General features: G+C 43.9%; 1 protein-coding gene across 9 annotated transcripts in view; it reads left to right on the plus strand.

Moving 5' to 3' along the window:
• Positions 1-6: 6 nt before the first annotated feature.
• Positions 7-12,549, plus strand: part of MEIS2 (Meis homeobox 2) — a 172,879-nt gene continuing 160,336 nt past the window's right edge. For 6 of the 9 annotated variants that reach the window (XR_006019302.1, XM_042047494.1, XM_042047497.1 and 3 more), the window contains exons 1-6: positions 7-913; positions 1,941-2,173; positions 3,802-3,943; positions 4,465-4,515; positions 5,287-5,337; positions 6,227-6,376. Coding sequence is in view for 8 of the 9 variants with exons in the window: in XM_042047494.1 (XP_041903428.1) it covers positions 902-913; positions 1,941-2,173; positions 3,802-3,943; positions 4,465-4,515; positions 5,287-5,337; positions 6,227-6,376 (639 nt within the window). In the remaining variant the exon portion in view is untranslated. Of the gene's footprint in view, positions 914-1,339; positions 1,426-1,940; positions 2,174-3,801; positions 3,944-4,464; positions 4,516-5,286; positions 5,338-6,226; positions 6,377-12,549 lie in introns of those variants that run through there. The other 3 variants (XM_042047495.1, XM_042047500.1, XM_042047498.1) reach the window with 3 other exon arrangements.

Here is a 12,549-nt window from a genome sequence, read left to right on the forward strand (position 1 = left end):
CCGCCGCCGCTCCCCGCCGCCGCCGCCGCCGCGCTGCAGGACTGGCTATGGCCACCACTACTTCCGGGTTCCGTCACTTCATTCTCCCGCCGATCAGCGCCGCAAAACTGAGCCTCTTCTATAAGGCAGCCGGCAGCCAACCTGCCAACACTTACTGACACTCACTCATCCCAGGGAGCGAGGGAGAGAGGGAGACAAAATACCTGCCGGGAGGAAAAAAAAAAAAAAAAAAAAGGAGAGAGGGGGAAGTCCGGGCTTTGCAAACTATTCAATTTTTCTTCGCATCTTTCCCCACCCCCCTTCACAGTACTTTAAAAAAAAAAAAAACAAAACCAAAACCAACAACCCTATAAGCGATCCTAAAAGGCAAAACCCGAGCACGGAGTTACTGGAAGAAGAAACCGGGGTTAAAAAGATTCCTCCTCTCTTCTTCATCATCATCAACCATCATTCATTCACTACCTTGACATTCCCTGGCTTTGATTGACAGCTGGAGTGGCAAAAAGCCATGAGACACGACAGTTTGGTTACATGTGGGTTGCTGACGGGCCGATCGTAACCTTCAGTTTGGGGGCTTGACAATTTTTTTTTTTTTTTTTTTTTTTTTTTTTTTTGCGTAGAGAAAGAAAAAAGGAAAAAGAGAGAGAGAAAAAGGAAAGAGAAAGAGACAGAAAAAAAGAAGAAAACACAGAAACTCATCGTGGTTCTTGACTGTTTTTTATATATTGTTGTTGCTATTGTTGTTGTTATTATTATTATTTACCCATATTGGAGGATAGGAGAAGTCTATAAGTGGGTTGCAAAAAAAAAAAAGGAATCTTCTTCACTCTAAATCACTTTCTTTGCTGGACTGGGATATTAAATATACGACACATCCAGGAGTTTATTGGAGCGCAGACTGATGGCGCAAAGGGTAGGTTTAAATCTCCAACACTTACCTATATATAAATCCTCTCTTAAGAGGGGCCTGTCCGATTTGCTCTCCTCTGTTGCTGATGATGATGGCGGCCACTATTAAAAAATAGCAGCAAAAATTATTCACTGGCTTTTTGTGTGTGTGCATGAGTGTCTCTGTGTGTGTCTCTCTGCAATTGTTCCACGCTTTTTTCCTCTCTAGCTTTTTCCCCAGCAGTGCGATTTCCCTGCTCTCTGCCTGCTCAGTAGCACGGGTTTCACAGGGGAAAGCTTGCTGCTGCTGCTGCTGCTGCTGCCGCCGCCGCTACTGCTGCTGCCTAGCAAAGACTAAGAAATACATATGTGTGTGTGTGTATATACGAATGTATATATATGTATACACATATAGCTGCATCTTTTTTTGTTTGTTTGGGGTTTTTTTTTTTGGGGTTTTTTTTTTTTTTTTTTTTTTTTTTTTTGGTCTCTGGCTTTGACAAGGACAAGGGGAATTGCTACTAAATAATGTTTCTGGTAACTTTCAGATTATTTCCCCCTTTATCTCCCCCCCTCCTCCGGATGCACCCTACCTTTCCTCTCTCCTTTCTAGTGTTGACTTATTTATCTAGTTGCTTTTGATTCTGCTTGTTTATTTTTTTTATTCTTTTCTAATGCAGAGTAACTCTAGTTTCTCTCCTCCGTTTCCTTCCTTTTCATTCCCGTTTCCTTGTTAGGGTTTCTCCTGCCCGTGCTGAAGAGGACCATCTTCCCCCACACACGCAGACAGGCATACACACTTTCCCCTTTTACCTCTCCTTGCACCCCCACTCCTCCCTCAACCCCTCCAGCCCCTGCTCCCGGTCCCAGCTGATTTCATTTTGAGCATTTCTCTCTCTGTTGTGGCTGTTCTTGTTTTGTTTTGCTCTGTTTGTGTCTGTCCGGGTGCTTTACTCTCTTCTGACTTTTGTTGTTGTTTGTTTGTTTTTTTATTCCCCCCTCTCTTCTTCTTTTTCTTTTTCTTTCTTCTCTTCCGGCCCGTTTTTTGACAGTACGATGAGCTGCCCCACTACGGCGGGATGGACGGAGTAGGGGTGCCGGCGTCCATGTACGGGGACCCCCACGCCCCCCGGCCGATCCCCCCGGTGCATCACCTCAACCATGGGCCGCCGCTCCACGCCGGACAGCACTACGGCGCCCACGCCCCGCACCCCAATGTCATGCCGGCCAGCATGGGCTCCGCTGTCAACGACGCTCTGAAGCGGGACAAGGATGCGATCTACGGGTAGGTGCCGCCGGGCCGCCCGGCGCCAGGGCCCGGCTCCGCAGAGCTGGTGCCCGCGGAGCGGCCGGGGCAGGAGCGGGGCAGGCGGGCGGCGGGGGCTCCCGCGGGGCCGCGGCGGCAGCGGCCAGCCGGGCCCCGGAGCGCAGTGGGGCGGGGGAGCCCGGAGGGTCCGGGGGGAAGGCGGCGGCCGGGCAGCCCCCAGCCGCCCGCTCCGGAGGGAGACCCGCGCGGTGGCACTGCCGTGGCCGGCGATCTCGGGACGAGGGCGATCCCGGGACGAGGGCGATCCCAGCCTGACTCAGCTGAGGTGCCAGCACCCACGGGAAACGGGTGTTGGAAAACAGACCTCTTGGGGAGAGAGGATGGGTTGGAGAGAGGTAGTGTTGCCTTGTCCTTCCATTTTTCTTTATTTATTCGGATTTTTTCTCTTTTGTGTTTGGGGGAGGGGGGGGCTTTTCTTACCCGTGGGGTTTTTATCCTTTCTTGGAAAGGCCCCACTTAGGAGTTAGAGACGTCTCTCATTGCTCTGGATTTTAGTTGGAGAAGTGTTGTTCTGGTGTTCTCCTCTGTGCCATAATACCACTCTTCCAACTTTGTAAATAAAGAGCTATTCACATCGCGGGAGGTAGTAAGAATAAAAGGGATTCACTTCTTGCAAACAGCTCTTCCCAGAGACAGAAGACATAAATACATTGGGGGCAATGAGCTGAATTCTCTATTTAAGAAAGAAAGAACATGAGGAAAAAGAAACCTATACCCAGCAAAACTCAAGCCTTCACCAGGGCTTTGCTTGGAGGGAATGACACCGTTTCCCTTCAGTGCCTTTTGGAAAAAATACTAACTGATCCTAAAAGGAGAGCTAGTAACATCTATGACAGAGTGTGGGGCCTTGATCAGACACCAAAGGGGAAAAGAAACAAATGCATGCTTACTACTTAGCACGCAGATAATTTTTTTTTTTTTCTGACTACACCAACTATGGGAAAATATTTCGCGAAGTGCTCCCTTCCTCCACCCCCTCCCCAGCTCACTTATCTGGACAGATGGTATTTTACTTGGGTGTGCTTCCTAAGCCAGGAAACTTCACCACATTTTTGCTAGCAGGCCCCTTGAAAAATAAAATTACGTATTAAGTAGTTTGCAGTTTGCCTAGCTGTGCTCTCGTTTTAGGTCATAGCTGGAGGGTAGGGATGGGATCTTCCAGGTTTTGCGGTATTTTAAGCTGTGGCAAAAGTGTAACATTCTCAGCTGAGCTGCTGCTTAGCACGTTCGGTGCCTTGTGCGTTTAGAGAGGTCACTTTTGTCCTCGTCGGTGAGGACTGCACGGGGGATGTGGTTCGGGCATTGCAATATCAAAATTTAAAAAAAAACCAAACCCAAACAAACAAAGCAACAACAGCCAGCTCACCACCAAACCCAGTATTTTTATTTCAAAATGTGTTTCTCCACTGCTCTGCCCGGAGCATTACTGCGAGACTGCAGAGTGTGGCTGTGCCCGTGTGTCCGTGTCTGTGTGTCCGTGCATTAAAAAAAAAAACAACAACAAAAAAAAAAACTTGTTGATTACAGCTCTTCTTTCCCCCTCTTCCCCACCCCCTCCCCTCTCTTTGTGTGCCACTGCCCGGTAGGCACCCGTTGTTCCCCCTCTTAGCTCTGGTCTTTGAGAAGTGCGAGCTGGCGACCTGCACGCCCCGGGAGCCCGGCGTGGCCGGCGGGGACGTCTGCTCCTCCGACTCCTTCAACGAGGACATCGCCGTCTTCGCTAAACAGGTCTGGCACCTTTCCCCCCGCCCGCGACCCTCACCAGCTCTCCCGCCGCCTCCTCAGCGCCTCGACCCGCACGGCCGGGTGCTGGCAGGGGCAGCCTCCCTTTGCCCCCCCCCCCCCCCCGGCGCCCCTCTCCGGCGGGGCGGGGGTGCGCTCTGGTGGCCCGGCTGGCCCTGACCCCCGCCTCGGCCGGCAGCCCCTTCACGCTGCCGGGCTGGGACTCCCGGTCCTTGCCCTCCTGTATTAGTGATAGGGAAAGGTAGCTGTGGCCGAGTTTTGGAGGCAGAGAGAGCGGGAGGCAGGCAGGGGAACCAAAGGAGAAGGCTCCCGTGGGACGGCGGCCGGCTCAGTGCCGGGCCGGCAGGAGCGGAGCGGGCTCCTCTCCATAGCTCGGTGGCCCAGGGCGTTCAGCCGGATTTTGGTACCGGCCGGTTTTGTCAAAGGGATTTTCCCCCTTCGGGCGATCCGTTTACGGGGCTAAAGACAGAAGCTGTAGTTCACGCCGGTTTTCCTTCTTCTTGCAGGTCCGCGCCGAAAAACCACTTTTTTCTTCAAATCCAGAGTTGGACAATTTGGTAAGGCCTGCTCCCCCTTCCACCCCACTCCCCTCTCGCCCTTCCCGACCCCTCCGCCAGCTGCCGGCAAGCGCCCTCCTCCGCCCCGGGACCGGGCCGAGCGGTGCGGCGGGGCAGCGGCTGCCGGTCCGGGCACCGGGCTGCACCGGCATGGGAGAGGGGCGCCGGCCGGTCGGCAAGTTGCCTTCAAGGGGCTTCAAAGAGCTTTACTCTTAAGGCCAGTCAGAGCAAAGTCTCAAGCCCCGATGCATTGCAAAGCTGAGTTTGAAAGCCACAGGAGGCTAAAGTGAAGGAAGTAACTGCTTAAGAAGAGAGAGCTGGAGATTTCTAATGTAATTCTTTTGCTAATGTGAACGATTTCAATATTCAAAGTGCCTAAATCCGCTTGTAGAGAAGATGCCAAACTATTCAAACACACAGTCACCCCCCTTTCTCCTGCGGGCGGGGATGGGGGTGGGAGCGTGTGTTTGACTTCTCTGGGGACCCTCAGGGATGAGGGCCGGGGTGCTGAGAGGGGAACGAGTAGAGGAAGAGGTTTTCTCCAAGATCGCGATAATAGAGCACTAATCACCGCTCCTGGAATAAATATGATAAAAATCAAGTGTTTAGGTTAAAGTTGATCAAAATTGTTGAAGCGTGACCAATGAGCTAAAATCCTGGATAATGACCGCGCGCCCTGACAATCCCCTTCTCCCCCTTTTCCACTCGGGCTCTGCCCAGCCCCTGTGCTCCTGTCTCCCACGTAACCCCTTGCTCAAAACTTTCTTGCAGATGATCCAAGCAATACAAGTACTAAGGTTTCATCTTTTGGAATTAGAAAAGGTAAGAGCCACGGAGGTGGGCGGGGGGGAACGCCATTCCCTGCCCCCTCTCTCCCTCCGCCCCGCCCGCCCCCCCTCCCGGCTCCCTTCCTCCCGACTGTTTGGGCTGACTTGTAAACATGGCCAGAGAAGATAGGGGTAATGCAGTGTGACACTGTAACCTGTGCCATCAGAGCATGTGACACCGACAGACATGCCCAGACCGTTTTTTTCCCTTTTTGAGCGTGTGTAATTTCAATATTTACTAATATTAAATATTAAACCCCTTTAATCCTTACGACTTTCCTCACTTTCCCACTCAGAAATATTATGTTTAACAAAAAGAAATGAAAGCACTCGTTCCCCTCTCCAGCTCTGTCAGGCACATTAACCCCAAGCAAGCACCAAATGTTCGGAAGAGGCAGGGGCCCCTGCGAGGCGTGGGCAGGGGCTGTGCCCTGGGACGAGACTGGCTCTTCCCACAACCTCAGCAAGTAGCTTCGTTTTACTGCTCCCGGCCATTTAGACCTCTTTTTTAGCCCCAGTTTAAATTGATCCCGTCCCGAGTGGCTAGTTGTACCTGTCTGGGTTGTGTATGCTCCGGGGATACCACCTGGGTTCAGCCCCCAGTGTTCCGATGTTATCACCAAATCCGATTTTCTTCAGCACACAAGTCCGAGCCCACTATCTCTCTCTCTCTAACTTGTTGCTGCGGCAAGTCTCTAGAGAATAATATGTGCTGCAACAATTTCTCTATTGTTTCCTTGCCTTCAACTATTGTCCCCCTTAATTAGAGTTACTTGTGGAGTAGATCAGAGGGCTGTTCTTGCTCCAAAAAAAAAAAAAAAAAAGAAAGTTGAAATACAATATTTTGCCATTATTGATTCTGTTATTCTTGTTATTCTTTTCAGGTTCATGAATTGTGTGATAACTTCTGCCATCGGTACATTAGTTGTTTGAAAGGAAAAATGCCAATAGACCTTGTTATTGATGAAAGGGATGGCAGCTCCAAATCAGACCATGAAGAACTCTCAGGATCTTCCACAAATTTAGCCGATCATGTAAGTCCTTCTATTTTCTTTATGACACTTTTAAAATCTTTAGGCTACTTAGAGGACCTGTTCCTGATTTCCTTGCTTTGCTGGTGTTGTCTGTTAGTATTATTACTACCTTAACCTCTTGCAAGCTCGAATCCCATCTTCATACTTCCTTCCCTCTCCCTTTGTAAAGTTGTAGAAATGCAAAAGGTTCCTTCAGTTTTCATCTGTAAAGCATCGAGTTTGCAATGGTTTGTAAAGTTTCCTGGTCTGGGCGGCTTGGAGAGCTAGCGAACTGTCGGTTTGATGTGGGGATCGGTGCTTTCTCCTGCTTTTGCCAACTTTGTAATCAATGCATCAATGTAAGGAAACACAGACAAGAAAGTTAGGAAGAAAGTTTGGTGATTTGCTCCCCCCTCCCCTCTCGTGGGGATGACAAGTGATGAGAATTATTGGCAATACTACACTGCATTAAAAAAAAAGAGGTTAGCACATTAGAGTTTCCAATGCTTTTGCTTTATAGCAACTTATTGTCAGAATATGGACTTACTGCCAAACGCCTGAAGCATCTTCATAATAAAAGACAGTAACCTTGATGAAGCAATTATTAACAATGTATTACAGAAAGTTGGAGAGAATGATGATTGAGTAACCGTAGGTTAGCGGTTGATTTTTAACACTTTAAGAGTTGGTGAATTAGTGTAATGGGTGTAGGACTGAACATTGGTGCGTGTGGTGAGGAGAGTGCCTTTGTTTTTCCGGGTTTTGGAGCGACTCTTGTGATCCTTCAAAAGATGTAGATGCAGAGAGACTTTGGGAAGTGAAGGGAAAGATTGCAGCTGGTACCGCAGAAAAGGGAAGGAATAGCTTTGGTTAAAAAGAGTGGGTGTGAACTCCACTTTATTTATAGGAACGCATCCCTGGGGGGCAAAGAGGTTTATACAGTTTTAGATTCAATTGAACTAATAATCTAAATGATAGAGTCTAATATTTTAGCAGTTGAAATATTAATTTAACACCCAGTGTGAAGTTAACCATGCTTTCTGCACAGGCGCCTGCCTTTATTTCCCAGTGTGTTAAGAAGAGTAGCTGGAAGCCCAGGGAGAATGAGCTTTCTAGGAGCTTTTGTTTCCTTTGAAAACATGTTGGTTTTGTGTGTATTTGGTAATTACATTAGACCTGGACTGAAGCTGAATTGGGAGATAAAATAATAATAAATTCTTCTAAATGTCCCCCTTCTGGCATGGCTTAGTTATGGGAAATATTTTTGGACTCAAGCCTTAGCTTTCATTTTCTCATTTGTATTCAGTAAACATTGCATGACAAGGTTTGTGCTATGTTTTACATTTTAAATCTATTATTTTGAGAGAAAAAAATATATGCAGAGCTTCCTTAAAGTTTCTCTGCTTATCAGCTAACTCACATGTAGGTAATAAACTCCATGAGGCATGACACAATTTCAAAAATATTTGTTTCATGGCATTTTACAACCCTAAATTCGTGGGCATAAGTATTCTGGGAGAGTACTAGAAAAGAAATTGAAATGAGTGGCAACCTGAAAGATAGTGAGTCACTGTGTAAAATTTAGAGAAACAGGAAAAAAACCCAACAACGTGTTTCTCCAGTGCAGTTTCTTTACAAGAGTGTGTTTCAAGTGGAAGTGTAGAAATGGAGCATGCTTATGTTTATACTGAAGAGATTAGATAAACTAGCCTGTTTAGGGTTCTGGCAGATGGCAAATGCTCAAGCCAATTTGCAGTGCTCCATTATAATATTTAAATTCACACACAATGATAGGACAGGAGTGGAGGGGGTTAGCATTTTGATAATTTGGTAACTATTATCTTCCCTAGAAGAATCTCCTCTTGTTTTTGTGGCCCCAAAAACAAACTCAAATAAATATGACAACCTATTTATCTTGCACCCGTTAGGGTTTACCACTTCATTGGGTATTATAATTTAAAGCCTTTTATTTCCTGGAGATTTGAGCTATAACGTTTTTACTTTAGCCCCCTGCTATTTGTTTTGAAAGGAAGCAATAATTTGTGCAACCAGAACACCAACTGGGAAATGAAGAGTTGTATCACATAGTTACATTTTATTCATGCGTTTTGGGAAATGTGTCTCCTTATTGGATTTTTTTTTTTGTATATTAGCTTGTTTTCCTGACAAAACTTTAACACCTTTTTATAGCTTAGTCAAACTACCATGTTTTATATTTGCAAGGTTCCAGCAGAAAGAAATGCACTTTTATTCATAGAAAAGTAGAAGCTTTAAAAAAATGGCTAATAAAAACATGCAAGTCTATTAAAAATGAGCTATCATTTTTGAGCATCTACCTGAAAATGTAGCAGTTCAAGCATGCAAATTTGTCCAATTTGGCTCTCCAGGTTTATTTTTTTTCATTTGCCTTGATATGCATATTTAATATATAGCCTTAGGCTAGATCTCATTTGGTGAAAGTTGGTGCAGGGGTGATGATGAGCCACTTCAGAAGGACAGAGACAGCATGTTGTTTCCTCTGTTTTATGTATTGGCCCACTATTCTGATCCACGGGTCTTCCCCTCATGGTTTTATTTGCACATGAAATACTAGGAACATTTCAACTGATTGGCTATGAATAATGATAGCCCAAAAGAAGTGTAGGTTAATTTGTTGTGTGCCAAGGTTTCTCTTGTGGAGGTGACAGTTTGTGACAGCTGTTTGACACCCCAAAAATTCATACCCCTCTATTGTTATTAAATGGTGTAAAGCTACCCTCTGTGTGTTTAATGTGAATATGAGGAGTGATAGTAGTGACAGTGGCAGTGCTGAATTAGGAACTAAGGCAGCTCTCAGCTTTATTGTTTTTCTAGACCTTAAAACAGACATGAAGGAAAGTAACAGAAAGAATTGTAGGATTAGCCAATATTTACCATAAGACTTTAAATGTGGTACTCAAATATTGCATGCTTCCCCTTTCAAAATCTACTGCTCTGCTATTTATATAACTTAATTGGAAACCAAACCCAAAAACAACAAAGGAATAAACTCTTCAGAGATACACCTGTGCTGAAAAAAGGAGACAGCTGTAAGCGGCTGTGCTGTACATGTTTGGTAATAAATGTGTTTATTGAATTTTATTTTAGTGCGCTATTAACTGTTATGTAATGTAGTTAGTGTAAAGGGTCCAGGGACTTGGTAGATCAAACAGCGCAGTGCTGGCCACAAGAAGCTGAAACTTTTGTTATTACTCTGCTGTGTTTAGTAAATATAACAGCCCATAATTAGTGTTTGAATTTTTAACACCCTTGGTTTTTTTTATTGCTCTGAGGTATTAGCTGTAGATGGGAAGAAGGTAATCATAGCTATGCCCTGGCTGAACCAGATTAGTTAGGGGAAAAAAAAGATAAGAAAATAGAGAAAAAACCCTTTGCAGCTGCAGTTCAAGTCTGGTTTCCCAGCACAGACAATTTGTTATTGTTCAAAGAAACATATTGGGCCCTATCCTGAATTCTGTGTTCAGCCTAAAATTTCTGATGAGACTGTTGACAGATTTTTTTTTCTCATTTCAAGCTATTCAAATCAGAAAAACACAATGCTCATAACATTTGGAGATTTTAAAACTTTTTTTGAACATATGATAACATTTTGTACTTTAATTACATTTGTTTTGTAGCTGGCCTCACCTGGTGTCATACAATTGTTCCTTTAGCAGAAACCTGTTTTGAAGCCTAGTAATTCTCCCATAGAAATTTATGGCTCCCCTTCCACCAGCTTTTGTGGGAACAGGATCAGGGCCTCAGTCTTTTTGATATTTGTTTATATGTTTTAGTCAATTTGTAGCTCAGAGATAATAACATATGGATCATAATTCCTAAAGTATAATTAAAATGGATAGAAATATACATACATCTCTTTAAAAAAAAAAAGACTTGACAGATTAGAAATCCAGCGTCTTAGCTATAGAAGAGAAAGATTAGTCTGAGTATTAAACCTTTCAGCTCTCACATGAGGAGATACTTATTTAGTACTTTTGGATATCCAGACAACTTAACATTTCTTTAATATTTCTCCTCAAAGAATGGTCTGTGCAAATTCCTGGCATTTTGCAGATAAGAAAAAGTAAAAATAGTGTAGTACATATCTGTTCCAGTAATATAATGAAATCGCTAGGTAAGGTTTCACTGAGTAATGAAGCAGTAATTTGGGGGCCTGATGCTAGAATCTCCAGGTGTGCCACGCTTTTGTGGACTTCAGTGGGAGTTTTGAGAAACACCAGATTAGATCCCAAAGATGCCCTTTCTGTCTGTAGTGTGTCAGAAGGAAAACTAAGTAGCTAGCTGCAACAATAATAAGGCAAACTTACAATGTGGCTTAAGACTTAGGACACTGCGGTAGGCCCTGTGCTTTCTGAAGGGGCAAGGATCATCAGGAACTTTCCAAGACTGTAGATAGTGTTGTGCATTCCTGCTTTTTGATGGGCCGAGGTACACTTCTGTCAACAGCTGAAGTCTCAAATTTGAGTCTACAGCTCAAATTTGAGTGTTTTAATTTCAATCTCTGTTCTCTCAAAATGAACCAATAATGTTTTTCACTTTCTGTTTGATGACTGTGTTCCCTTTTTGGTTTGAGTTTTCTATCAGTCTAGATGAAGTGTAGCTACACAGAATGACACAGAAGGACAATTAAAAAAACCCAACAGCCCCCTGATTTTTCAAGTCTCAGTTCCTTGGTGACAGGTGGATTACATGTCTGATTTCAATCTTAATTAGAAAACACAAAGCACGCAGCTTTACAGAACACTGCCATGTTCTAGGAGGGTCAAAAATTGCTCCTGACACTTCCTCAAATGCAAAATCAAGGCACAAAAATTAAAACTTGTACATATATACAAAAATATCTGATAGATTGCAGTGCCTTTTTTATTGTTTCGATTGTGTAATTTTAGTACAAAAAAGTAATCATATTAAGTAAACATTTGTAGAAAAATAAACCTTAGTAATAACAGTAGTCTTTTTTAGAAAGCATATATATTATGTTAAATTAGAGTTTTTTGTGTCTTATTTGCTTATTAAAAGTTTCTTTGAGCAGTAAGTTTACTTTTAAAAGCACTTGACATGATCTCTAAGATACCATCCTGAGCTGTACATGCACGAAACATAGACGCAGATACACACACAGAAACACAAGTGCATGCATGTGATAGATTTCCGTGTCCTGCATAGTCTATCGTATTTTCATATATGGCTGTGGCTAGATACAGATTTTTGGGGTATCAGTCATGTCAGTCATTCCGCTCTGTTTACACGTGTTACTTGTAAGAACAAGGTGAGCAGGATTTGGATTGTGTTTCGGGGGGATAATGCCATCTCTATCAAGTACTTCAGTTCAATTTTGTGTTTGTAAAATTAATTTACCAGACCTTTGAGTCCAACCACCTTTAGAAACAATAAGCTTTATATCCATTGTAGTTTCTTTTATAAAAACAAGTTGTGTTTTGTTTGTTCTTTCAAGATTAATGATTTTGTTAATTTCATCTGATAAAATTATACTGGGGCCTGATCCTGTCAGAGTTGTATTCTTGAAACTTCAGTTAAAATCTGAAAGTCAAATCCTGCTCAGTTTACTCACATGGGTATCGGCTGGCCTGATTGATTTTGCTTCCCAGTTATAAATAAGAAGCAGATTCCTTATGGTTAATTGAGTCTTTAATATCACCATAAAAAGCAGTATGAGATCAGAATCAGCCCTAGCAGGACTACATACACTCACAAAAAGCTAGCCAGACTTTGCCCAGCAGATATTTTGGACATACAAAGTAAGAATTGCAATTTATCAGAAGCTCATCTTATATCAAATTTCTCTGTTACAACATCTCTGTTCAAGAAATCCTGTAATAGTTAAAAACTCTTATGGTTTCCAGCAGATTTTCAGCATCAACAAAAGAGTAATGTGTCAGATTGGCTTTGTATGCCTTTTTTCCTTTCTGTTGCTCTTTTCTAGCTTTAGCAAAATTCAGTGGTGGTGCTAAATCAATTTTTTTTTTAAACTTTCAAGGGAGAAACCACTGGTAAAATTGTGTTTTCTAGGGAAGGCCGTGTGTGTAAATGAGAAACAGTGGATAGCAGTGGAGTGATCTCCTGTGGCCCTGCTAGTACAAGCTTTCCCCATATTGTCTCCTGCTTTTATATTAATTACAACTTGCATTATCAGC

This window comes from Corvus kubaryi, unplaced genomic scaffold (assembly GCF_017639235.1).
Source record: "Corvus kubaryi isolate FWS band 111438036 unplaced genomic scaffold, C.kubaryi_AGA036_p1.0 66, whole genome shotgun sequence".
Lineage (NCBI taxonomy): Eukaryota > Metazoa > Chordata > Aves > Passeriformes > Corvidae > Corvus > Corvus kubaryi.